This window comes from Silurus meridionalis, chromosome 25, assembly GCF_014805685.1.
Source record: "Silurus meridionalis isolate SWU-2019-XX chromosome 25, ASM1480568v1, whole genome shotgun sequence".
Taxonomy (NCBI): Eukaryota; Metazoa; Chordata; class Actinopteri; order Siluriformes; family Siluridae; genus Silurus; species Silurus meridionalis.
In genome coordinates this window covers 3,710,558-3,737,749 of record NC_060908.1, presented here as the reverse complement: position 1 = coordinate 3,737,749, position 27,192 = coordinate 3,710,558, and the positions used below count along the sequence as shown (strand labels likewise).

Here is a 27,192-nt window from a genome sequence, read left to right as displayed (position 1 = left end):
AAGCCAAAAAGAGTTGATTTGTAAGGTTTTATTTCCTAAAATACAAACCAAATTGTACACCTCAACACTGTATTAACCATCAACACAACAGCCTCTTCAACACGCAGAATGAAAAAAAGATCAAACAAATCTGAAAAAAAAGTGTTAATCTTTCAAAAGGGAATCGTCAATTAACATATTAAATTACAGATTCATGTTACAAAGTAAAAGAACCATTAGTATTCAATGAACAAATAAAATGAAAGTAAATCATTTTTAATGAAATTAAACCAAATATACAGAGGTGCAAAAAGTAATAGGTAATGGAGAGTGTCAATTAAAATATAGTGGACTAACAAATGCATATATTAAATCATAAATATATTCGATACTCAGTAAAACTGAAAAGTAAAGTAGTAGAAGTACATTTACTCAAATACTTTACACTACTAATAAGAAAAATATAATTAGGGAGGAAGAGTGCCGGAATGAATAAAGGAGAGATTGGGATTAAGAAGATAAAAATTGGGAAAGGTGGGATGTGCAGGTTTGGGATTTGTGGGGGAAGGCTGGGGTATAAGAAAGGGCAACTGGGATAAAGAGAACACATTAGAACAAAGAAACCTATGAAGGAGAGGATGCCACCAAGTGGGGTTGATGAAAGAACACAATTAGTAATATGATCATCTCTGAATGATTAAAAAAGACAACAGACAATTTTTTTTTGCATCAATAATTCGTTTAATTGGGTTTTTACTTACAATAAACACGTCTGTTTAAGTGCTTTGTTCTAAGTAGTGTTGAAATGATTTCAGAATAAACCTGGACATACTTTGTGCTCTATGTACATATAACCCAGAGTTGATATTGTGATTTGTGGTCGAGAGCAGTGAGCAGGAGGAGATGAGCCTGGAGAGGTGGAGGTATGTGCTGGAGAGAAGGGGAATGAAAGTCAGTAGGAGTAAGACAGAGTACATGTGTGTGAATGAGATGGAGGGCAGTAGAGTAGTGCGGTTGCAGGGAGAAGAGGTGGAGAAGGTGGAGGAGTTTAGGTACCTGGGGTCAGCAGTGCAAAGCAATGGAGAGTGTGTTAGAGAAGTGAAGAATAGAGTGCAGGCGGGGTGGAGTGGGTGGAGAAGAGTGACAGGAGTGATTTGTGATGGAAGAGTATCTGCAAGAATGAATGGGAAAGTTTATAGGACTGTGGTGAGACCTGCGATGTTGTATGGACTAAAGACAGTGACATTGAGTAAAAGACAGGAGGTGGAGCTGGAGTTAGCAGAGCTGAAGATGTTGAGGTTTTCGTTGGGAGTGACAAGGATGGACAAGTTTAGAAATGAGTTTATTAGAGGGACAGCCCATGTAGGATGTTTTGGTGACAAGGTGAGGGAGGTGAGATTGAGATGGTTTGGACATGTTCAGAGGAGGGACATGAGTTATATTAGTAGAAGAATGCTGAGGATGGAGCCACCAGGAAGGAGGAAAAGAGGAAGGCCAAGGAGTAGGTTTATGAATGTGGTGAGAGAAGACATGCAGGTAGTTGGTGTGAAAAAGGCAGATGTAGAGGACAGGGTGGTATGGAGATGGATGATCAGCTGTGGCGACCCCTAATGGGAGCAGCCGAAAGAAGAAGAAGAAGAACATATAACCCACAGTGTTAATTTCATTTATTCCTAAAAATTAAATCAAATGATCACCGCAATTATTGCCGTATTTATATACACATGCTTTACTCTTTCTTGCTCTTTCTTGTCGGGGTCTTTCTGAAACATTTACGGAAGAGCCAACTGCATGTTTTTACAAAGATGAACACGACCAGAGCAATTACAAAAATCAAAAAGGCTATCACGTCCAAGCAGTGGTACTGATACCACGTGAGGTTATGGGCTTCAACCCTCAGGTGCTTGGCCCCCTTATTGCGCATTACAAACTCGATCCAGTAGACGGCCTGGTCTAGCGGCTTCATTGGTTGATCGTGGTGGATTCGGGATAGCTTCATCATGCTCTCCTTGTAGCTGTGGAAAGACATAAAATAATAGTTTTATATTATAGTTTTAATAGTTTTTGTTTTTAGACAACATCTATGGAAATCAGAGTATCGACTCACGATGGATTGTTGATGACATAATTGAGAGCCTGCTTTAAGTCCTTGGTCTCCATTTTGTTGAAGTCAAGCATAACCGCAGCTCCTCTGGTTTTAATGTGATTTAGATTGTCAGGCTGATCAGCAAATAGCGGTATTCCCACCATGGGAACTCCATGATAAATAGCTTCATATATTCCATTGGTCCCACCATGGGTGATGAAGGCCTTGGTTTTAGGATGTCCTGAAGATAAAAATCATTAGTGTTGTTATTTGAACAGAAAGTGATATACCCGTATGTACATTGCTATATGTACATTGAAAATGTTCCTTACCTAATAAATCATTCTGAGGAATCCAGTCATAGAGTCGTGTATTAGGAGAAAGAGTTTCTGGTTTCTCGCCTGTATATCGCCACAACACCTGAAATTACACACAGTGTTCAATAACTTGAGGGAACTTTCTAGAGTTGAAGATCAAGGTCAAGGGTCAGCAATTTTTTATGGGGGTAGAAGGAAACCAGAGAACCCAAAAGAAAACCAAAAGCTGTGAGGAACCATGCACTGAAGTATTATCCTTAGAACATTCAGAATCAAATTGTTTAATTGTTCACATGATATAACAACTCTATTAAACAGTGTTGTAGTTGTCTTTTGGATCATAACTTAGATTGTCAGTTGTATATCAAGGTATTCATTACAAATTGTGTAAACTCAAACCTTTTGGGGGATCTGGCCGAGTGCTGCAGCAATGGTGTTCGCTCTCTCTTTGGTGAGGTTTCTTATCATGGAGCCCAGTGAAAACACCACAATACCATCATCTCCTGAACTCTGGACAAAGTCCTCCATGTCCTACCAAAACCAAGAAGAAATAGTTATTACTTAAACAAAGTAATAACTTTGTTTAAGTTATTACTTTGATGATTTATTCCATCCATCCATCCATTCATCCATCCATCCATCCATCCATCCATCCATCCATCCATCTGTTCATTATCTCTTGATGATCCAGGGACAAAGACATTTTCTATGTGTAGAATTCAGAGCTTACTTTTGGTAGAGGTTTTGCAGGCTTGCAGTGTAATCCGCCCACGAATTTGAAGTTGGGGAGGAGTGGCCGAGGATATTCAAAGTCCCAATAAGTGCGGATTAACCAGATGTCAGCTTTGCCCATAGTTTCACAAAGTGTAGTAGGTTTGCCTGGGAAGCACAAGAGATGCCAACTTTTGATTATTATTTCAGAAAAACATTCCTGTCATGGTTTTCATTTGTTCCCCAAGGGTACTAGAGATTGCATAAATTAGTGAACTAATACATTCAATGCAGGGATGCTGATCAGTCATGCAAAAAAATAAAAAAAACACTGAAGGTTAAGAAAACAGGGTAAAATCTAAAATGTATTTCAGAAAAGTTACATTTTGTAAATTTTTTACTGATAAAAGCAAAACATTATGTTGAGGTTTTTGTCTTTTGTTGGAATGAACTATTACTTTGTATGAAGTAAACACCAATTTCATATCTGCTCTCTTCAGTTTCACATTTTTAACTAAGAATTGTATACATTTCTTTGAAACCAAATTTTTAAAGCCCAATTACTATAAAATTACAGACAACCCTATTAGGTTATTGGAATAAATAAAAAATAGCTATATTGCATCTTACCAGCAATTTTAGTGTACTGTTTATCAAAGGTCATCATTGTTTGGAGCCTGATCATTGCTGTGTATCCTATGTATAGTAACATGTTCTCTAATCTCTTAGTAAAGTCCATGCGATCAGTGAGATGCCATTGAGCGGCAGCGGCAGGTACATAAGACGGAGGAGCAGGCATCTGCCCACAGAGGCGCTCGAGAGAATAAGCAAAACTCATCCGGAAAGACAACACGAGGGGCAACTCAAGAGTGTCTGCCAGCAAGTCTGCACAGGGCATCATGGGGTCGTAGAGAAGCACGTCGAAGTGTGAATTCTTCAGAAAAGTCACGAGATCACCGTTAAACATTCCGTCACACACAGCCTGTATAACACGCTCCATCCCGGACATCACGTTCCAAAACAAAGCCAGTTTCTGAAAACTTGTGGTGTTTTGATCCAGCCAGAAATTGATTAGGTTTTGCGTAACGCTCTCTGCCTCCTCTTGATTTAAGTTGACTTGAAAAGACTTGTAGTTGAACTGCTCCACTTCTGGATGTTTCACAGTAGGTGAGGCAGAGTGCGTGAGAACGGTCACACTATGGCTGCGATTCATGAGCTCCTCGACGATTACACGCATATTGTGCCAGTGACTGTATTCACCAGGAAGCACTAGTATGTTGCCACCTAGAGCTAGTTCAGGCAAACTCAACAGCAAAATTGGCAAAAAACATCTGTTCTTTAGCATTTTGTCAAACGAAACATCCGCTAAGTCTCTGAAGAATATCTGAGAACAAGAAGTTGGATTAAGTCTAACAAGTCTAATCTTTTTAGCTCTGTCTATTGTTAATGAATGACCTAGCATGAACTGTACCCTACTTTCAGTTGATATTTGAAGCTGTAACTTAAGCACATAAATGCTTTATTTTATCTAGAGTTACCTGACACCTTCAGAACAGGCAGTAAAGAACTAGTGTTTTAGAACAAAGGTCTCTACCACACTTTACACTAAAGTACTATGAGATTTCATTCATCTCCACCCTTTGTAGGTTGTTTTCTGGGAATTTGCAAAGGCACAGAAACTTGTCTGACTGGAAATCTTTCACATAATGCTAGAATAGTTAGCATTACTTTTCACACAAGGTCTATTACCAAGCTCAGGAACTAGACATTTTGAACCATAACTGTGTAATATAAAGCTAATTTTTTTTCTTGTAATGCGCTTGCTGTTTTCTTTTGTTTTGTAATATGGCATTCACACTAAATGAATGTGTCAAACAGAAGCATTGAATTTACCTAGTATTTCACTATAGATGTAGTTCCATTTTATCCCGACAATAAGTTTAAACGTAATGTCCTGAGAGAGAAGGAACAAAAAGTTTTTGACTCTCTGTGGAAAATCCATGCGATCCAAGTAGCTCAAGCCGACCCCTGGGACATAAGATGGCGGTGCTGGTAGCTGCCCACACAGACGCTCCACAACATTCCCATAAGTGAACCTCAGGCTGATAATAAAGGGCAGTTCCAGTTTTTGTGCTAGCAGTTCCCCACACATATATATAGGGTCTGTCAGGACAACATCAAACTGTTCCTTTCTCAACTTCTTCATCAGATCTTCATTTGCAAAAAGCTCCTTGCATGTTACTTGATTCTGTTCTGTCATGGCGTCCATCATCTCCTTAATCTTTAGAAAGACCTGGATCAGGTTGTCGTTCGGCATGTCCAACATCCAGTACCTTAATATTCTGTCATAGGATTCAGCGATGAACTGTTTGGTGTAAGGTACCTGTACGATCTCCACCTTGTAGCCCAGAGGCAGATTTGTTGTTACAGACGGTGAAGCACTGTGGGTCACCACTGTCACATTGTGTCCTCTCTCTATGAGTTCGTCGATGATGACTTTAATATTAATCCAGTGGCTGAATTCTGCTGGCCAGATGAGGATCTTCCCTGCTGTAGCACATTGGCTCAAACCGAAAATGAAAAGGAGGCAGAGAGCAGCTTTCCCACATGCACTCATAATGGCTGGAGAATCAGATATCTCAGCTCACACCCTAAACATTTGAGGAATCATGTGACTAATGGTTCAATACGAGAAGAAAAAAAGAGGGCACAGTCCAGAGTTGAGCAATTCATTAAAAAAAAAAACAGACCTAAAATTGACCTAAATTCCTGCCACATTATTGTGACATAGCTAGAATAGTTTTTATGTTTTATTATCTTTTATATTTTATTATTGTTTTGTTTTATTGAATCCATGATTAAACGAGATGCTGTTGAGGAAACTGCTGATTCTAATCTACTTTACTAAATCTCTCTTCACAGATGTAAATAAATCTCAGTGAATATTTGCCTCACAGGCATAAAAATATATGAATAAAAAGCTCACAATGTCTACTTTTTGTTACCAATTCACAAAACAAATATTCTCTGATGATTTAATCCATATGAATGTTAGAAAAGGTACAGTTTCTCAGGTATCACCTCATTAACCGTCCGTGTGGAAACCTAGAAAGGTTCCGTTTGTTGTCCTGATTTAGGTACTATATCAGCTTGACGATTTACGTACTATAAAATGCTATAAATACTTTAATACATTTACAAGAATAATTAGTTTTTATGCTCTATATTGACTATGGTTTTACTAATAAAAACATACATTTACATAAAGCATTAATATTGCCCATGACCATGTTAATTAGAGTATTAAAAACGTGAAAAGTATTAATTAAAGGGAAATAAAGAACAGATAAAATTATGCGATTAATCGTGAGTTAACTCATGACAATCATACGATTAAAATTTTATTATAGTGACAGCCCTAATATTAATATGATGTGAGGTCCAGTTGCCAGCATGACACTGAAACAGTTTTTCAAAATTTCTCTTTTCACACAAAGTCTATTACCAAGCCCAAGAACTAGACATTTTCAACCATAACTGTGTAATATAAAGCAAATTTTTTTCTCTTGCTGTGTTCTTTTGTTTTGTAATATGGCATTCACACCAAATGAATGTGTCAAACAGAAGCATTAAATTTACCTAGGATTTCGTTATAGATGTAGTTCCATTTCATCCCGACCATAAGTTTAAACATAATGTCCTGAGAGAGAAGGAACAAAAAGTTTTTGACTCTCTGTGGAAAATCCATGTCATCCAAATAGCTCAAGCCGACCCCTGGGACATAAGATGGCGGTGCTGGTAGCTGCCCACACAGACGCTCCACAACATTCCCATAAGTGAACCTCAGGCTGATAATAAATGGCAGATTCAGTTTTTGTGCTAGCAGTTCCCCACACATATATATGGGGTCTGTCAGGACAACATCAAACTGTTCCTTTCTCAACTTCTCCATCAGATCTTCATTTGCAAAAAGCTCCTTGCACATTAGTTGATTTTGTTCTGTCATGGTGTCTATCATCTCCTTAATCTTTAGAAAGACCTGGATCAGGTTGTCGTTCAGCATGTCCAACATCCAGTACCTTAATATTCTGTCATAAGATTCAGCGATGACCTGTTTGGTGTAGGGCACCTGTATGATCTCCACCTTGTAGCCCAGAGGCAGATTTGTTGTTACAGACGGTGAAGCACTGTGGGTCACCACTGTCACATTGTGTCCTCTCTCTATGAGTTCGTCGATGATGACTTTAATATTAAGCCAGTGGCTGAATTCTGCTGGCCAGATGAGGATCTTCCCTGCTGTAGCACATTGGCTCAAACCGAAAATGAAAAGGAGGCAGAGAGCAGCTTTCCCACATGCACTCATAATGGCTGGAGAATCAGATATCTCAGCTCACACCGTAAACATTTGAGGAATCATGTGACTAATGGTTCAATACGAGAAGAAAAAAGAGGGCACAGTCCAGAGTTGAGCAATTCATTAAAAAAAAAAATGGACCTAAAATTGACCTAAATTCCTGCCGCATCATTGTGACATAGCTAGAATAGTTTTTAAAGTTTGTATAGGTTTTGTGGGTGCTTTACATAATCAATACCCAAATAATAAAATTTTTCTATTGAAGATAAGAACATTTTCAGGAGTTTTTGGTTTTTGGTTTTATTAAATTCATGATTAAACAAGAGATGCTGTTGAGGGAACTGCTGATTCTATTCAACTTTACTAAATCTCTCTTCACAGATATAAATAAATCTCAGTGAATACTTGCCTCAGACATAAAAATATATAAATAAAAAGTTGAAATGTCTATTCACAAAACAAATATTCTTTGATGATTTCATCGATATGAATGTAAGAAAAGGTACAGTTTCTCAAGTATCACCTCATTAACCTTCCGTGTGGAAACCTAGAAAAGGTACCGTTTGTTGTCCTGATTTAGGTACTGTACCAGCTTGATGATTTACGTACTATAAAACACTATAATAAAGGTCTCTCTGCTTAAGAATGCACATGAACAGGTGCATCTGAAGTTTGCCAACGAACATCTAAATGATTCAGAGAAGGCTTGGGAGAATGCAATGTGGTCAGATGAGATCACAATTGAGCTGTTTGGCATCAACTTGATTCGCTGTGTTCTGAGGCAAAGAAATGCAGAATATGACCCCGAGAGCACCATCCCCACTGTCAAACATGGAGGAGAAAACATTCTGATCTGGGGCTGTTTCTCTGCTAAGGGGACAGTGACCAAAAACATACGGCCAACACAACATTCTGATGGTTTTGTCGCCCATTTGAGCCTTGTGCAGGTCTACAATCATGTCCCTGATGTCCTTTAACACCTCTTTAGTCTTGCCTATGGTGGAGGAGAGGTTTGAATGGAAGAGGGTGATTCTGTTACAGGTGCCTATTATTCACCTAATAAGTTGATATAAGGAGAACTTTTCTAAAGGGACAGGACTAATTTGGGTTTGTGGGAGTCAGAGTTCTTGCTAATTTGGTATGGGATTAAATACTTAAATATATATATATAAACCCACCCTGGGGTTGATGTTTTCCTAGAATACTAAGTACCAAGTGTTTTATTGCTCAGATAACAGACACTATATAAAGGGCACCATGGCAAATGGGAGCATTCTGTATTTTATTGACTCCCATATAAATATATTTTTTATTTAGAGGCTCCAAAGTGAGCTTTTATGAAATTGGATTCTCCTCTTGATGTCATTATTTAATCATCAGGATAAAGAGAAACAATAAATAAAGATTTTTTTATTTTTTTTTACTATTTTCTTCACTTACCCATGAGTTCTGTATACAAAGGATCCCACTTTGACACTGCCAGATATGTGAACAAAAAATCCTGAAAGTTATTGAATATCATGTTTTTAACCCTCTGTGTGAAATCCATTTGATCTGTGTAGCTTAAGCTGACAGCTGGTACATAAGAAGATGGTGTGGGGAGCTGCCCACAGAGTCGTTCTATAGTACTCCCGAAACTGAACCTCAGACTGATGATAAACGGCAGGTTCAATTTCTGAGCCAGGAGCTCGCCACACATATACATGGGGTCTGTCAGAAGAACGTCAAACTGCTCCTTTCTCAACCTCTCCAGCAGATCTTCATGTGCAAACAGCTTTCTGCACAGGGCTTGATTCTGTTTTGTGCTCATTTCAATAATCTCCTTGATCTTTAGAGAGGTCTGGATCACGTTGTCGTGTTGGACATCATTTATCCAATAATTCATAAATTTTTCCAACACGTTAATGACGTCCTGTTTGGTGTATGGCACCTGTACAAGCTCCACGTTGTAGCCCTGAGACGGATCTGTCCCTATAGATGGTGTAGCACTGTGGGTAACGATCGTCACGTTGTGTCCTCTCGCTACAAGCTCTTCTATGATGACTTTGACGTTGAGCCAGTGGCTGAATTCTGCAGGCCAGATGAGGATCTTCCCTGCTGTTACATACAGCAGATTCTGGTTTAGACCAAACAGGAGGAAAAAGCAAAGAGCAGCTCTCTCAAGTGTACTCATGGCGGCAGGATGATTAAGCTTCTCAGCTCACACACTCGCATTCAGAGGAGGAGATAGCAACTAAAGGAGATTGTGAAAAACCATATCCATAAAACCGCCTTTACACAATCCACCATAAAGAGCAAATAAGAACCATGGGAAATTGAACTTTATCCCTAAATAATTTCATAGATTATTTCCCAATCTAAAATCATTTTATTACATGGTCAGTTCTTATTATTAGCTTCTTTAGATAAAAGACACTCTATTGCAACTATGTACCTTGTACAACTACATTCCGGTAATTAGCAGTATAAATGGGATAGTTTCTTAAACCTTTGGGTTAAAAGACCATCTGCATGCTATTCAATGAACAGACCACCAGGAGGTTTTTTAACATACCACTTTTAGCACTTTATGAAAGACTATGCAGATCTCTTGAATGGATCCTCTATGGATTATGGAAAATGTGCCCAGAAATACAAATCTTATGTTTAAATCGTTACGTTATTCCAGTACATGTATCGTTTATCAAGTTTAAGACCATATCATTTCATTCGGTTTAACAAAAAAATAAAAAATTAATAAAATGAATGGTATCAATTACAAAACTTTGGCTAATTTGCATAAATTTGCATCTGAAGGCTTTAAGTTGTTATCTGATAGAAAATTTGTAGCTCACAAATTCACATTCTGAGGATATGGAGATAGTGAATAAATGACTTGTGAGAAAGAAGCAGCCAAAAGTTACACCATGTGAGAACATAATAATTTCTTAATAAATGATTTCCTAATTCACTTATTAGAACACATTTAGATATACTCTATAACAGTAATCCAGTCATAAGCCTATGAGAATATGCTTGGCTTTAAATAAAGTCTTTCCGGGCTATAAAGTTCTGAGCTAAAGTAAATAAGACTAATTAAAAGTCACATGTGCTAGTCTGCATTAGCTAGAATGAAAGCATTTAACACATGTTGAACACCTGCTGATATCATCGCTAAAGCTTTAGAGACCACCACCATTTAGGGTTTAAGGAGGTTGTGGTGGTGAATTTGGCATTCATGACTTTCTGTTTAATCTTCATGTGTCCTTAGCACTTGGTGAGTAGTTTAGAGCTTGATGTAGGTTGCAAAACAAACCCCTTTTCTCTAGGTGCAATTTTATGTAGCTGAGTGCCCTATTATATAGGGTCTTTAGCAAATTCTTCACTGTGAATTGCTTTAGTGTTTGGGGGTTTTCTCTCAGATCAAGGATGGTTTGAATTTCATTTTACTACTAAAAAGGCCCTACTCCCAATGTTCCCTAATGATGTATATGATGACACAAGGTTTGCACTCATAATAGCTCAAACTTTGTTCACATCTCTCATTGGAGGTCACGTAATAGCTGTAATGGGCATTGAATTCTAAACTGAAATGCTTGTCATTGTGCTTTGTAATCGAAAGACTCAATCATATTCAATCATACTTTGTGAATGTCATGTTAATTTGAAATTCCTCTTTTCTCACATTTGAGTTTAACAACAGAAAACCAAACTTGATTCCAGTCCTCTGTTTGTTAGCAATCAACACCTTATTCATAACTAGAGTGTGTCAGTAAAGAACATTCGGTTCCCCCCGAGGTTTGTTTTTCACAGAGTTTTCATATTGCCACTTGCTTTAAAACATTGTGTTCCAGTAAAAGGTAACTTGTATGAATATACTGCATCAGGTTTACGGGGATGGGAGGGGTAACATTGAAGAGAAGTAAGGGAAGAGGAGGTTTTTCTTTCCTTACTCACTGTGTGTATGTGTATGACAGACATCTCTCTGCAGATGATATTTTTTCTTTTATAAAAAACTTTGTTCTGTTTGATTCTACTCGAGCCGGAGACTATTATTTAGGATTAGAGATTTCCACCACAATTCTTTGTAAGGCTTTACTCTGTCCAGAGACAAACCAATTGTACAAGTGTTAAAGGATTCCAAGGCCCTTCACCTGCTTGTTGTTGATGTCTCCATCCTAAATTTAGTAAGTAGATTGAATTTTGATTAACTAGTGAAGGGATTTTGACCTCTGGCAATCCTGATTGCATGAAACAAGCAGATCTTCAGGGAAGATCACAAGGTTATTTGCTGTAGGGAATAACCATAGGGTTTGGAACCCAGATAGCTTGTAAAACCAGGGGACCACTAATAGTAAAAGGGGTATTATTTCTAAAACTGATAGTGGTGTGAAACAAGAAGCAAAATGGGCTGGTGTGCAGGCAAAAGAACTCAGCAACAGCAACTAGAGTATATTGTATTAATAATACAAATGTGAATTTCATACTCACTAATTAAGAGTTTAACACTATATACTATGTGGGTGACACAGTGTGGTTCCTGAAAAGGGAAGTTTCTGTCCTAGACAAATAGAACAGTTACAACAAAAGCTCTAGGAGTTTGAGAGTAAGAAATGGAAAGTAGAATGATGCACAACCTACATAAATGAATCCACCCAGACTCGACTGTGTAACTGTGTAATTCTACTTTTATTCTATTTTTATTGTAATTTTCTGTTTATTTTTATTTTATGAACAGATAAAAAAGCATTTTCATGGTTTTCTAGGTGACTGATAAAATTGTAATTTTGAACAGTAAACCGGTCGTTAATAATTTACCTATAATACCATGCCCTGTGAGTTTTAAATGTTTGAAAATGGGTGAAATTTTAATCTAATTACGCACATCTTACATAAAAGGATTTTGCTCAAATATTTTGCAGATGGATTCTGGACTTTCTCACCAACAGACCTCAATCTGTCAGGTTGGGAAACCAGGTATCCTCAACCCTAATTCTGAACACTGGCATACCGCAGGGCTGTGTTCTGAGCCCACTGCTCTACTCCCTGTTCACCCACGATTGTGCTCCTCTGTATAACTCCAACATCTTCATCAAGTATGCAGATGACACCACCGTGGTCGGCCAGATCGACAACAACAACGAATCGGCCTACAGGGAAGAGATCCGTAATCTGGCAGCATGGTGTGCCACCAACAACCTGACTCTCAACGCCACAAAGACCAAAGAGCTCATTGTGGACTTCCGAAATCCAACAGCAGGAGACATCTACCAGTCAACATCAATGGAACCGAGGTAGAGCGAGTCTCCAGCTTTAAGTTCCTGGGAGTTCACATCTCTGAGGATCTGTCCTGGCAGCAGAACACGTCAGCTCTGGTAAAAAAAGCACAACAACGCCTGTACTTCTTGAGAAGTCTCAAGAAAGCTCATCTGTCCCCGGGGATTTTAACGAGCTTCTACCGCTGCATCATTGAGAGCATCCTGACCAACTCCATCACTGTATGGTACGGAGGCTCCACTGTGTGTGAACGTAAAGCACTGCAAAGGGTGGTCAAAACCGCCCAACGCATCACTGGCACCCAACTACCTGCCATTGAACACCTTCACCACAGCAGATGTATGCGCAGAGCTCACAGCATCATCAAGGACTCTTCACATCCCAGTCATAAACTGTTTAACCTCCTTCCATCACGAAGGAGATACAGGAACTTGCGCACCAGAACCAGCAGGTTCAGGGACAGCTTTTTTCCATCCACCATCACACTACTGAACTCAACACTACACCGCTAAATCACTACAAAACAAACATAAACAAAAGACTGTATCCTTTATATTTATTCACTGTATATACTTCATATATATACCACTGCTGTAAATATGCCAGATAGTTATCTGCACTGTAAATATGCTAGATATTTATCTGCACTTTTGCATGACTGCTACATTTTGCACTTCTGGTAGATGCCAAACTGCATTTCGTTGCTGTGTACCTGTACAATGCAATGACAATAAAGTTGTATCTATCTATCTATCTATCTATCTATCTATCTATCTATCTATCTATCTATCTATCTATCTATCTATCTATCTATCTATCTATCTATTTTTACAAGCATGTGAAGTGACCACGACTGGCACTTATGTAGCACTTTAGTCAAAATTTGTGGTAAAATAATTCAATCTGAGTAAAAAAAAAACCTAATTTGTCCATGTTAAATTTGCTCAACATTTTAAAACGTTTTAGACGCTAAATACATTGGCTACTGGCTTCTCAACTTACCCATGACCTGTGTATGAAAATTGTCCCATTTTACTGAAGTCAGATATTTCATCAGAAGATCCTGAAAGATAATAAAGAGTAGGTTTTTCACTCTTTGTGGGAAATCCATCTTTGCCGGGAAGCCCAGGCTGACTCCTGGGACATAAGAGGCAGGTGTTGGTAGCTGTCCACAAAGTCGCTCTAAGGTATTTCCAAAACTGAACCTAAGGCTGATGACAAATGGCAGATTGAGTTTCACAGGTAGAAGTGCCCTGCACGTATAAATGGGGTCTGTCAGCACAACATCAAACTCCTTCCACTTCTCCAGCAGATCTTCACGTGCAAAAACTCTCTGCACATGATCTGATGCAACCTTGTGAATGTGTCAATGACCTCCTTTGTCTTCAGAAAGACCTGAATCATGTTGTCATTTGGTATTTCATTCATCAAGTACCTGTACATTACATCTTTATGATCAATAACATCCTGTTTGGTGTATGGTACCTCTATGATATCAACATTATAGCCTGGAGACTGAGCTGTCTTTACAGATGGTGTAGCACTGTGGGTGACCACAGTCACATTGTGTCCTCTTGCTATGAGCTCATCTATGATGGCTTTGATATTGATCCAGTGGCTAAAATCTGCAGGCCAGACTAGGATCTTCCCTCCTGATACACCCGGTAGAGTCTGGCTCACACTGAGCAGGAAAAGACACAGAAAGGCTCGCTCACACGCACTCATTATAGCTGGAGAAGCAAAATATCTCAGCTCACAGAGTAACTTCAGAGTACTAGGGTAAACTCAAACACAGCCCACTACATGGTTCCATTCAGCCAGTCAGCTGCTTGCCAAGAAAATTTTCATACTTTACAGTCCGCCCACTTCTCACATTGGCTTACAGGGCTGAAAGCTGATTTAAAGTTGGATTCGGAAACTGGTCACTTGGACACTGATGTTTCTTCTATTATTTACAGACATATTTTCAAAATAATATGGGTGTCTCCTCAAACAGGCACCAATAATACCAATATAACCCATGTCCCTCCTCTGCACATGTCCAAACCATCACCACTGCAAAGAGGAAAGGGCTCAAAGCCGATCCTTGATGCAGTCCCACCTACACTTTGAATCAGTCTGCCTTTCTTACTGCACACTTCACTGCTCTCATACATGTTCAGCACCACTCTCACATACTTCTCCGACACACCTGACTTCCTCATACAATACCACAATTCCTCTCTCTGCACCCTGTCGTACACTTTCTCTAAATCCACAAACACACAATGCAGCTCCTTCTGATCTCCTCTTTACTTTTCTATTAACATTCTTAATGCAAATAGTGCATCTGTGGTGCTCTTCTTTGGCATGAAACCATACTGTTGATCACAGTTGGTCACCTCTTCTCTCAGCCTGGCTTCCACTACTCTTTCTCATAACTTCATGGTGTGACTGATCAACTTTATTCTCCTGTAGTTACTGCAGGTCTGCACATCTCCCTTATTTTATAAATCTTTACCAGCACACTTCTTTTTCATTCCTCAGGCATCCTCTCACCTTCCAAAATCTCGTTAAACAATCTTGTAATAAACACCACTGCCATCTGTCCTAAACATCTCCATGCTTCTAATGGTATGTCATCTTGTCCAACAGACTTTTCACTCCTGATCCTCTTAATTGCTGCTCTCACTTCCTCCTTACTAATCCTATCCACTTCCTGCTGTCCCATCAACGCACTCTCCTCACTAGTCAACACATTTCCATCTGCATTCTTTATTGCCCTAACTTGCAGCACATCCTTCACAGCATGGTCCCTCAAATCCTTTTCTCCTTCCTTAGTCTCCAACTTCTCATACAATGAATTATTGACCATGTAAATTCTCTCAAAAACAATACTTCAATGTTTTGTGGCTGATCCTCAGTGGACTTCCTAAACAATTCTGCACATATGCAGCATATTAATATATAATTATTATGAATTTTAATCTATAATATATCATTCATTTATCTCCTGAATGGATCCTCTATGGATTATGGAAAATGTGGCCAAAAGTACAAATCTTATCTTTAAATCTCGTTATTCCAGTACATGTATCGTTTATCAAGTTTAAGACCATATCATTTCATTCGGTTTGACCAAAAAGTTTATAATAAATAAAATTAATGGTATCAATTACAAAACATTGCTAATTTGCATTAAATTTGCATCTGAAGGCTTTAAGTTGTTATCTGATGGAAAATTTGTAGTTTACAAATTCACATTCTGAGGATATGGAGATAGTGAATAAATGACTTGTGAGAAAGAAGCAGCCGAAAGTTACACCATGTGAGAACATAATAATTTCTTAATAAATTATTTCCTAATTCACATCAGTTATACACGTTCACGTTCACTTATTAGAACACTCAGATATACTCTATAACAGTAATCCAGTAATAAGCCTATGAGAATAGGTGTATCTTTTAGGTGGTTTCCAGGACTAGATTTAAATTAACAAAATGATCTTGGCTTAAAAAAAGTCTTTCTGGGCTATGAAGTTCTGAGCTAAAGTAAAATAAGACTAATTAATAGTCACATGTGCTAGTCTGCATTAGCTAGAATAAAAGCATTTAACACATGTTGAACACCTGCTGATATCATCGCTAAAGCTTTAGAGACCACCACCATTTAGGGTTTAAGGAGGTTGAGGTGGTGAATTTGCAGTCTCCTGATTGTCTGACCTCATAGTTGGCATTCATGACTTTCTGTTTGACCTTCATGTGCCCTTAGCACTTGGTGAGTAGTTTAGAGCTTGATGTAGGTTGCAAAACAAACCCCTTTTCTCTAGGTACAATTTTATGTAGCTGAGTGCCCTATTATATAGGGTCTTTAGCAAATTCTTCACTGTGTTTGGGGGTTTTCTCTCAGATCAAGGATGGTTTGAATTTCATTTTACTACTAAAAAGGCCCTACTCCCAATGTTCCCTAATGATGTATATGATGACACAAGGTTTGCACCCTTATAATAACTCAAACTTTGGTTCACGTCTCTCATTGGAGGTCACATAATAGCTGTAATGGGCATTGAATTCTAAACTGGATTGCTTGTCATTGTGCTTTGTAATCGAAAGACTCAATCATATTCAATCATACTTTGTGAATGTCATGTTAAATTGAAATTCCTCTTTTCTCACATTTGAGTTTAACAACAGAAAACCAAACTTCATTCCAGTCCTCTGTTTGTTAGCAATCAACACCTTTATGAACTGTAGAGTGTGTCAGTAAAGAACATTCGGTTCCCCCCGAGGTCGGTTATTCACAGAGTTTTCATATTGCCACTTGCTTTAAAACATTGTGTTCCAGTAAAAGGTAACTTGTATGAATATGCTGCATCAGGTTTACGGGGATGGGAGGGGTAACATTGAAGAGAAGTAAGGGAAGAGGAGGTTTTTCTTTCCTTACTCACTGTGTCTATGTGTATGACATAGGGTTTGGAACCCAGAGAGCTTGTAAAACCAGGGGACCACTAATAGTAAAAGAGGGATTATTCTGAAACTGATAGTGTTGTGAAACAAGAAGCAAAATGGGCTGGTGTGCAGGCAAACAGAACTCAGCAACAGCAACTAGAGTATACTGTATTAATAATACAAATGTGAATTTCATACTCACTAATTAAGAGTTTAACACAATATACTATGTGGGTGACACAGTGTGGTTCCTGAAAAGGGAAGTTTCTGTCCTAGACAAATAGAACAGTTAGAAAAAAATAGTGCATCTGTGGTGCTCTTCTTTGGCATGAAACCATACTGTTGATCACAGTTGGTCACCTCTTCTCTCAGCCTGGCTTCCACTACTCTTTCTCATAACTTCATGGTGTGACTGATCAACTTTATTCCCCTGTAGTTACTGCAGGTCTGCACATCTCCCTTATTTTATAAATCTTTACCAGCACACTTCTTTTTCATTCCTCAGGCATCCTCTCACCTTACAAAATCTTGTTAAACAATCTTGTTATAAACACCACTGTCATCTCTCCTAAACATCTTCATGGTCCAACTGACTTCCCACTCTTCATCCTGCTGCTCTCACTTCCTCCTTAATAGTCCTATCCACTTCCTGCTTCACCATCTCCACATAAACCAGCCTTCTCTCTCACTCATTTTCCTCATTCATCAGCTGCTCAAAATACTCCCTCCATCTTCTCAACACACTCTCCTTACTAGTCAACACATTTCCATCTGCAATCTTTATTGCCCTATTGCAGCACATCCTTCCCAGCTCGGTCCCTCAAATCCTTTTCTCCTTCCTTAGTCTCCAACTTCTCATACAATGAATTATTAACCATGTAAATTCTCTCTAAAAAAAGTATTCAATGTTTTGATCCTCAGTGGACTTACTAAACAATTCTGCATATATGCAGCATATTAATATATAATAATTATAAAACTTTCGAGACTCGCTGTGTTTTCAATAAAGTACTTTATATAGCTACGTGTTCCTGCCACTTCCGGAAAGTGTCCTGAAGTCTTCTTTTTAAAGTGCATCAAGTAACTTTTGTTATTTGTCCAAAGTCCACAGGAACCAAATCTGGTGAGTAGGATGTGTGGGAAAGTGAGATAATTGTGTTGTCTTTTTATTAATAAATAAATAATAATAATATTAATAAAGGGCTCAACAGAGTTGTAGGCTGACATCAAAAATGTATAATCTAGTGTACCAGTGTTGATTTACTCACTGATGGATTCTCGAAGCACTTTTTATACATCGCCCTGGACAAGAGCGTCTCCTAAATTCCGTAAATGTAAATACAAATGTGAATGAGATTAGGTCATTTCAGGTGTTGTGCCCAATTCCGACCCCCTGGCTGAAGTCCCCCTACCCAGGTGTCTCGTCCAATGATCGGTAAGTTTCCATTCACAAACTACCTACCTTTTCAGGTTTGTCTGACTTGTCGTTGTGTTTTTGGATTTGTTAATGTGTTTTTGGATTTGTTAATTTGTTTTTGGATTTGTTCATTTGTTTTCGGATTTGTTAATGTGTTTTCAGATTTGTTCTCTTGTTTTTGGATTTGTTAATTTGTTTTCGGATTTGTTAATGTTTTCAGATTTGTTAATTTGTTTTTGGATTTGTTAATTTGTTTTCGCATTTGTTAATGTGTTTTCGGATTTGTTCTTTTTTTTTAGGATTTGTTCATGTGTTCTCGGATTTGTTAATGTGTTTTCAGATTTGTTCATTTGTTTTTGCATTTGTTATTTTGTTTTCGGATTTGTTAATGTGTTTTGCACTTCTCGTCCACCGTAACCTGGTCCTAACATAAAACATTCAATTTCACGACAATTTATACAGTGTCCGGTAGATGGCAGTATAAACTCAGTAATCATTTACTTTTTAAACCCACCTGCCTTAATTCTGCCCCTTTAAAAGAGTCACTAATCTGGGTTTGATACACCTGTTAGATTAAATGTAGTATTTTACACATACATTATTACTAGTGTAGCTGTATCAGACCCATTTAAGTGATTTTTCTTTAAGGGGGTAGAAGCATGGCAGGTGGGTTTTTAAAAGCAAATGATTACTGAGTTTATACTGCCATCTAGAGGAGACATGCAGGAGATATACATTTTAGTCAAATTGAACGTTTGGTGTTAAGATTATCGGTATGGTTTAAAGACAGTGGCATTAAGAAAAAGACAGGAGGTAAAGCTGGAGGTAGCAGAGCTGAAGATGTTGAGGTTTTCGTTGGGAGTAAGTTTATGGATGTGGTGAGGGAAGACACGCAGGTAGTTGGTTTGAAAGAGGCAGATGTAGAGGACAGGGGGGTATGGAGACGGATGATCCGCTGTGGCGACCCCTAATGGGAGAAGCCGAAAGAAGAAGAAGAACTTTGCTTATGTTAATCAATACAAATGTTTTCAACAATGTAATAATTCTTTAAGAAAAAATTACAGATTAAGTAGCTTTACGTAATAATAAACAGATTGAAAACAACAACTTCATTTTACTGTAAAACTTTTACTTTTATTTCCTATATAATATCCAAGTTTCTTAGACTAATGTGACCAGAAGGAATTAAAAAGGATATGGGCTACAGTTTAGGTTCAGGTGTTTTATTTAAAGAAAACTCACACTAACATTTCAGACCGAGATCCTAATAGTAGTATGGCCCATCACACATTTCAGTAGCTCATGTTATCTGCTTACAATTTCACATCTTCAAAAAAGTCATGGAAAAAAACACAGCATCTGCATTAAGGTTTACATTATTCAGTTAGTATACGCTTTTTAAACAGTTCTTTAAATACAGTCTTTTCTGGTTACCTCCTGGTATCTCACATTTAGTGTTTTATTTGGAAAAATCATGTGTGTTATGGCATCCATATTTCTAAACTACACACTGTTTCAGCCTTAGTTGACTTGGATGACATCATCCCACTCCTTGATGGGCCACACGCCGTTCTCCTGCACGTTGGGTGGTGAGTTCTTCCAGTCCCAAGCCTTGACCGGAACGTTCCAGTCAGGTCCGTAGTTCGCAGTCACGTAATCCAGAGTCTCACAGGGCACTTGGACCTTCAGTTCCAGCAGCTCTGTCCAACACAGGCTGAAGCGAGGGAAGACGTACCTAACACAAAGTCAGAGACGCACTAAATTATCAGATGCATTGTGGATTTGCAGAGAACGTCCATGAGAGATCTGATTGCACATGGCTAACATAAGATTCTTTGCACACTGAAAGCACATGGTTAAACTATTGTAAAGAATATACCTAGAAACACAGGTTGTTTTACACTTTTTCATGGCCAGGAAACTAATAAACTGGCAGAGGAACATCTCTACACCATAATCCTCATTAAATGTCAGAATCTACACTACCTGACTTTTTCAGCCATAAGTGGTTCTTGTTACCACAAAGTTGGAAACACACAATTGTATAGGGCGTCTTTGGATGCTGTATCATTAAACTTCCCCTTCGCTTGAACCAGGAGACCCAAACGTGTTCCAGCATGACAATGCCCCTGTGCACAAAGCCAGCTCTATGAAGAGAGGCCTAATTGAGAAGAACACTGACAGCACCTTCAGCCTCCTCACCAACATCAGTATCTGACTTTACCTTTGTGGCTGAACTAACACAAATCCGTACAAGCACACTCCGAAATCTAGTGGAACATCTTCTCAGAAGAGTGGAGACTAACAGCAAATGGGGATTAAATGTGGAATGGGACGTTCAAAAAGCACATACAAACCTTAAAGCTTTTGTCTATATGATGTATTAATATGCAAAATTAGAAATAATATAACAACCCAAGGACAGTCTTTTCCATCCAGTTCACTCAATAACCAATATGAAAATACTTCACTTGAATTTCTTGCCACTTTTCGCCTGTGTGCCTCCGTTCCAAACGATGTCTCCGTCCTCATAGAAAAAAAAGATGTCCAGTTTCACATCCAGGCCTTGAAAGGAGAGCTCAAGACTGTCCTCTATCTGCATGTGAGACAAATCATTTTAGAAGCAGTCAGGACCAATAAGAGCAGTTTATAAGAGCAATAAAATGTATAAGCACTGATCAATTCTTGATTTTGATTGGCGGAGAAACTATTTAACGGTAGTATGGTGCACTATGAAGTAGGACAGTAAAGGTGAAGCTCCTGAGTACAACAAAGAAAAAAAAAAAAAAAAAAATCAACAATCTCTCTGTTCAGACCATCATTTTAATTCAGCATCAGTTTAAATACGTTTTCAGGATAATTAGGTGACAGGAGTGTAAGATGCTGTACCTTTCCAAACTTATGTTTGAGGAAGAGTCCAGCCTTCTGAAACGCCTGTATGATATCATGCCTGTAATCTTTTATCCAGATGCCCAGGTCCACATCTTTACTGTAGGGAATTATGTTACACTGCCGGAACCAACCTGTGACAAAAAAGGGTTGAATCTAAAGAATGACTTTCATATCTACTTTAATAGAAACAAATTAATTTGTTTTTATGAATCCCGACAAGCAACAGTCTACTAACCTAGACATGTACCACTGCTCAGCCAGAACGGAACCTCAATCCCACTGAGAACCCGAGCAGCGAGATGGAGGAGACTCTTAGCCTTCATCCTGAAGTCCATGGCCTCTGGTGATGTATCGTCTGGATACAGCTGGAAAGAAAGATACCAAGTTGTGCCTTTGTAGGTGCAGGAGCATACGGTCGGGTTAAAAATTTGGAGTCTACTATTAATTGATGATCAATACAAAGTCGTGTCTCTGAATTATATGGATGTGCCCTGAGTATATTGGAAGAAGCGTGACTTTCTGAATGAACTAGAAAACCTGACTGATTGTGAAGTAGACACACAGACACACACAGACACACACAGACACACACAGACACACACAGACACACACAGACAAAAATCCCAACAACAAGAAATCAGAAATATATAACAAAATGTACCTGGTAAAAGGCCGCTGCTTCTCGATATCTGCACTCCAGGAAGCGGCTGTTGAAATGTTCTCTCTGGAAGTGAGAAAAGTTTTTGGGAATCCGAACATCAAGCCCATCGAGAGTGGTTAGAATAAGATCTGGCCTGAAACAGAAGAATCACATATCAAATAACCAGAAATATTTCAGCTTGTGTTCTATAAGTTGCATGATGATCGTCGGAGAACAGTCCACTTGTGACCTCACTGCTGCACCCACCCTACTCACCAGATTTGGCTCCTGCGGACTTTACCCTCTTCCCGAATATGAAGATTCGACTCAAAGGTCACAGTTTTGACACAATTGCGGAGATCCAGCACGAATTACAGAAGGTGCTCAACACGCTGCGAAAAGTGCGCTGGAACGCTGGAGGCGCTGTATTGCTGTACTCTGTATTGCATACGGTACGTTGATTGAAATTATATTAGGTGATGAAATTGTTGCCAAATCTTTGCTGATTCCCTACCGCTATAATGCTCCCTATTCCACCAATTCTTTCATTTTTTCAAGGGAGAAAATGTGAATTTTTCTATTCACAATATAACCATTACATGTTCCAAGATTCCAGTCTCGAACGCTGTGTACCTGCTGTAGGCCCCTGCATAGCGGCCGTACTCGAGCTCCCTCCAGGGAGCAAATGCTCGGTCCATGCTGCTTCGGAGCCTGAGTGGTCCATGCCACAGGTAGTTTCCGCTTCGTTCGTACAGTACAACTACATGCACCAGAAGGCCGTTGAAACTTAACAGCAGGTGCAGAGGGATGTCGCGGCCTGACAGGTCATCCATGCTGACCAGCCTGGGGTCTTTCCCCCTGATCTCCAGCAGCTCCAGGCCACGTTCCTCTGCAGCCTCCAGGAGGCCAGCCTGAGGGAGTGACAAATGAGGGGGCAGTTAGCATATTCCTTCATGCTAAGTCTTATTAAAGTCTGTCTGTCAATCGATCTTTTATCCATCCATCCATCCATCCATCCATCCATCCATCCATCCATCCATCCATCCATCCATCCATCCATCCATCCATCGTCTACATGGTACACATCTCAGCATTGCAGAAACAATTAAACAACTCTTTTGCATGTAAGACAAGAAGTCCTTACATCATACTTCCAGAGGTTTCCGAGCAGGCCGAAGGTGACGAAGTCCCTGTTTGTGCACAGAAATGTGCAGTGAGGCTCCTTCAGTTTGCTGTCCTTGAGCAGAACTGCATCCTGGGAGAGCCGGCTCAGAGACACCGTGTCCACCAGAAACACAGGCAGGCTGAACTTATGGGCCAGGGCCAAAAACTTTTTCACTAAATGCTGTGATCAGTGAAAGATATGAACAGAGATTACTTAGTTTTTTTTCTGGAAAGCATTTTTTCTGACAGAAGTATTTGTGGTGTAAAATATGATATAAACTGGACTTGAGTTCAAATCCCAGCCACACCAAGCTGCCACTCAGGGGCCCCTGAGCAAGGCCCTTAACCCCCATAGCTGTTTGGTTGTATGAATAAGATAAATGTCACTCTGGATTAGGAAAATGCCAAATGCAAATGTTAATGTAAATATAAAGTAAGAAGAAAATTTCTATTTGCTGATCAGTCGTCTCTCTAGAAAAAAGTTTGCAGAACCAAAGAGAAGAGTGTTTGTTCTTTTAAAAAATAATTTAAAGTAGAATGATATATTAATAATTACCCTAAAAATATTTATAAAACCATAACTATCTAAGGATTTCTTTGAAGAACGCTTTTTTCCAAGAGTGTAAAATTATTTCAAGCTTTTCATTATGATTCTTATTATTATGATGTTTATGATAATTATTATTATGACTCACCCATTGCGCCTCCTTCCCTGTTAGGTAACCTTTACCAGCGGGTGCTTGAAGCCCATGCTATAAAAAAACAAAACAAATAATATTGTGTGTGGGAACTACAAGACTAACGCAGTATTATTCAATGTAGTAAATAAGGGGATCTTATAGGGCAGGAATCCCGAACCACCAGGCCACCGACCGATTCATTTGTTGGTTTTATTGACTGTCTGCATGATGGTGGGTCGAGTTACATTTTCGTTATATATGTAATAATTCAATTAATATTTCAATCATATAATATGTACACTAGTAATATGATTTTCACATTATTGTGTTTATAATGTAGCTTGGGCCTTGGCGCTGTTCTTGATAATGGTCCTGAAACGCTTTCAACTGTGTTTAAATTATAGAAAAAAAGCATACGAATAAACTATAGTAATATTAATATAAAGTCAAAAAACACTTTCCTGACTATAAAAACTCATTTAAATGATTCTAACCAATTAAATGCATGTATTGTGTTGCATTATAAGCTTTAATGAACAAATTTTATTGTTTTTGTGCCGTTTTTGCGCCATTTTTGCATACACACAAGCCTCAGATCTGATTCACAGGATGATATCGTTTCCTCTGGTAGAAAAAAGGGAGGAGGTAAAACAGCAACGTTTCACCATTTGCTTTACTTCTCTGTTTTGTTCACTGCTTTAATTTTAGTCTTTTGCCTCAAATCCCTTTTTATTTGCACTAATCAGCAATTAGGATTTGAGTAAAAGTCCTCAGGTACGATCTGGTGTTTGCATATTTCTAAACAACTGATAAGACGATAACAACCAACTGTTTTATTTCACTTTAACCTCTTTATAACATGATGTAGTGGATCAGATCGGAGTTGTTCACACGTAAATGCCAGGAATGTAAACCGAATCCAAAGAGATCATATTGTAGGGTGAATAAATGATTACATCATGAGTTGTTGGTTTTTTTTTTTTGGATGATGTTTGAGTGTAGTATTTGCTCACTTTGTTAGAGTGCTGTCTGTAATAATAGAGCTGGAATAGAAGGAAGATGGAGCTTGCTGTAATGAGCAGCACCAGCACTCCTGTCTTGTTCACTCTGGCCATGAGTGAGTCTGGCTGGATGTGATGATCTTGACAGGCTGTGCCATACAGCTGACTCCTTCACCATGCTTGGATACTCGGACTGATTGGCTCATGGGACTCTGAAAACATCAAACACACACACACACACAATTATTATGAATATCCTCCTCTTCATGTTGTTCAGTTGAATCAGATGACCATGCAATTGATCCTGCGTCAACTGCATTAACTAAATCTCATGCATTGCATGCACTCATGGCGCAAAATCTTTTGTTGTTATTTAATTTAATTGCATGATATTCCAGGTCCAGTGCGCGTGCACATCACTGTTATTCCCAGTTACAGCACAAAAACCCCCTGCAGGTGACTGTTAGCTACTCGTTATACTTAATCGTTTACATAACAAGGCCTTTAAAACAAATTACTGCAAATGTTTGACATGATTTCTAACTTACTCATTTGAAGATCGAAGATAAATAACATCATATATTTCAGGATTCGCTTCAAGATTCGTTTTATTCTGCAGCCTCCTGCTGTACACGGGACACAACCGGACGGCAAGTCGCTTAGGACAAACAACCGAAGCGCGTTTACAAAAAACGATTTTTATTGATTAAATCCGGAAAGTAATTTTGTTTAGCTTTAAAATACATTTATGCACCTTAATTACTTTGTCTGAAGATTAAATGTTTTCGGTTATATAGCTAATATTACATAAAAAAACAACTTTACATTTTTATCGTGTTACTAAACAAATTACAGTGGTATCGAATATAACACCAAACATAAATTCAGTTTATACATTACAAATTACAAATTATACTAATTACAAAGAAAAACAAGAATTGTTTTTTCCTCTTTTAGTTTTACAAGATACTGGCAGAACCACGTTCCGCCACAAGAGGGCGCCAGAACAGCATCTTGACCCAAGACCCACCCCTTTAAATGACATAGTGTGCCTGAGATAATGATCAAATGTGTCTAAACATGTGTTTGTGTTTTTATTTTGTAAGCAGTATTAGATTTTATTTATTTATTTTTAACATTAATTAATTAAGAGTTAATTTGACTTGTTATCAATATAATGTCATAAATTTGTATACATCGTTATATGTATATAATTTATTTTACATATATATATATATATATATATATATATATATATATATATATATATATGTAAAATAAATTATATATATAAATTATAAATGATTATATAATATAATATCATATATATATATATATATATATAGTACTTGCATATCAGCTTTTGCATATTTTTCACTACTTTAGTCTTAATATTTATTTGCAGTACATATAATTTAATATTAATCTGCACTTGTTAATACTGGTAGATGCTAAACTATGATGCTAAAAATGTTATTGTACGCCTGCTAGATGGCCCAGGTGCCGCCGACTCAAAATCTGATTGCTTAAAGCGAGAGCTTCATGCAACATGAATTGTTAACTACAAAACTTCCACAGTGAAGGCTGAAGACTAATAGATACCTTTTGATCCATAATGTGATGAAAGAAATCTGATTGGATAGGAGCTCTAACCTAAAATGACACAATTTAAGAGGAACACTGATAAATGAAGAGGGAATAATTTAATGCATATTAATGGACAAAAATATATTCAAACGCAATTCAGTGATCCTGATAGTTTGGAGAAGAGCAGAGAAGACCTTGTTGTCCCTGATGGGATGCCACTGATAATGTGCTTTATGATTCTTCAATAATTACTTACTAATGAATGGCATTTTAGATTTTGATCTATTTACATTTAAATGTATTGTTCTTTTATGATCAATATAATACATTTGTTTACCACTGTGGCTCCTCTGATCCATCTATTGAATGGGTTCTTGGCCCCTCGTACCTCATTACCTTCCGTTCTGGATGGTGTTACATGGACACCTGAATAACTACATTTCCAAAAATGAATTAAATGTCTGCCTTGGTTTAGTGAACAAACTCACCTGTATGCTGTAGTTATTTCATATACAGGATAATACACCAAAGAAACTCTCTGTAATGGCAGGACCATAATTCTCAATCTGATCATACTGACGTAGGGTGAGTTTTTCTCCCCAACCCTGACAAACCATTTTTTTCATGGAGCTTGTTGTCTTGCTGGAAAAGGTTTTAGATCCAAAGCAATCTGTAAGCCT

General features: G+C 38.3%; 3 protein-coding genes across 6 annotated transcripts; all 3 read right to left on the bottom strand.

Annotated features, from left to right (window-relative positions):
• Nucleotides 1-1,546: 1,546 nt before the first annotated feature.
• LOC124379301 (UDP-glucuronosyltransferase 2B15-like) lies at nt 1,547-9,315 on the bottom strand. 4 transcript variants are annotated; one of them, XM_046839557.1, is made up of 8 exons: nt 9,145-9,315; nt 8,262-8,269; nt 3,724-3,978; nt 3,113-3,261; nt 2,782-2,913; nt 2,398-2,485; nt 2,087-2,306; nt 1,547-1,994 (listed from the first exon to the last, which is right to left on the bottom strand). In XM_046839557.1, exons 1-8 carry the CDS (start codon nt 9,255-9,257, stop codon nt 1,709-1,711), a joined length of 1,251 nt encoding a protein of 416 aa, XP_046695513.1. In that variant the 5' UTR covers nt 9,258-9,315; the 3' UTR covers nt 1,547-1,708. The 4 variants fall into 4 exon arrangements, with proteins under 4 accessions (XP_046695513.1, XP_046695512.1, XP_046695511.1 ...); XM_046839556.1 differs by lacking the exons at nt 3,724-3,978; nt 8,262-8,269; nt 9,145-9,315 and adding an exon at nt 7,223-7,320; XM_046839555.1 differs by lacking the exons at nt 3,724-3,978; nt 8,262-8,269; nt 9,145-9,315 and adding an exon at nt 4,987-5,749.
• A 4,370-nt stretch (nt 9,316-13,685) lies between these two features.
• Nucleotides 13,686-14,428, bottom strand: LOC124379465 (UDP-glucuronosyltransferase 2B17-like). The gene is given in 2 exon segments (XM_046839832.1): nt 13,686-14,035; nt 14,038-14,428. Coding segments are annotated over 2 exon segments (741 nt in total).
• A 5,327-nt stretch (nt 14,429-19,755) lies between these two features.
• fktn (fukutin) lies at nt 19,756-25,618 on the bottom strand. Its single transcript, XM_046838546.1, has 10 exons — nt 25,474-25,618; nt 24,938-25,137; nt 23,940-23,996; nt 23,225-23,425; nt 22,714-22,991; nt 22,102-22,234; nt 21,676-21,805; nt 21,438-21,571; nt 21,020-21,144; nt 19,756-20,283 (listed from the first exon to the last, which is right to left on the bottom strand). The coding sequence occupies exons 2-10, from the start codon at nt 25,037-25,039 to the stop codon at nt 20,070-20,072; spliced, it is 1,374 nt and encodes a 457-aa protein (XP_046694502.1). The 5' UTR covers nt 25,040-25,137; nt 25,474-25,618; the 3' UTR covers nt 19,756-20,069.
• Nucleotides 25,619-27,192: the final 1,574 nt, after the last annotated feature.

Coding starts and splice junctions, on each gene's coding strand:
- LOC124379301 (XM_046839554.1), bottom strand. CDS start 4,555: ATGCTAGGTCATTCATTAACAATAGACAGAGCTAAAAAGATTAGACTT. Junction 3,262..3,723: donor ACAGTACACTAAAATTGCTG/GTAAGATGCAAT, acceptor TGTGCTTCCCAG/GCAAACCTACTACACTTTGT. Junction 1,995..2,086: donor TATGTCATCAACAATCCATC/GTGAGTCGATAC, acceptor GTCTTTCCACAG/CTACAAGGAGAGCATGATGA.
- fktn (XM_046838546.1), bottom strand. CDS start 25,039: ATGGCCAGAGTGAACAAGACAGGAGTGCTGGTGCTGCTCATTACAGCA. Junction 21,806..22,101: donor AAGCAGCGGCCTTTTACCAG/GTACATTTTGTT, acceptor CTTTCTTTCCAG/CTGTATCCAGACGATACATC. Junction 21,145..21,437: donor TCAAACATAAGTTTGGAAAG/GTACAGCATCTT, acceptor TCTCACATGCAG/ATAGAGGACAGTCTTGAGCT.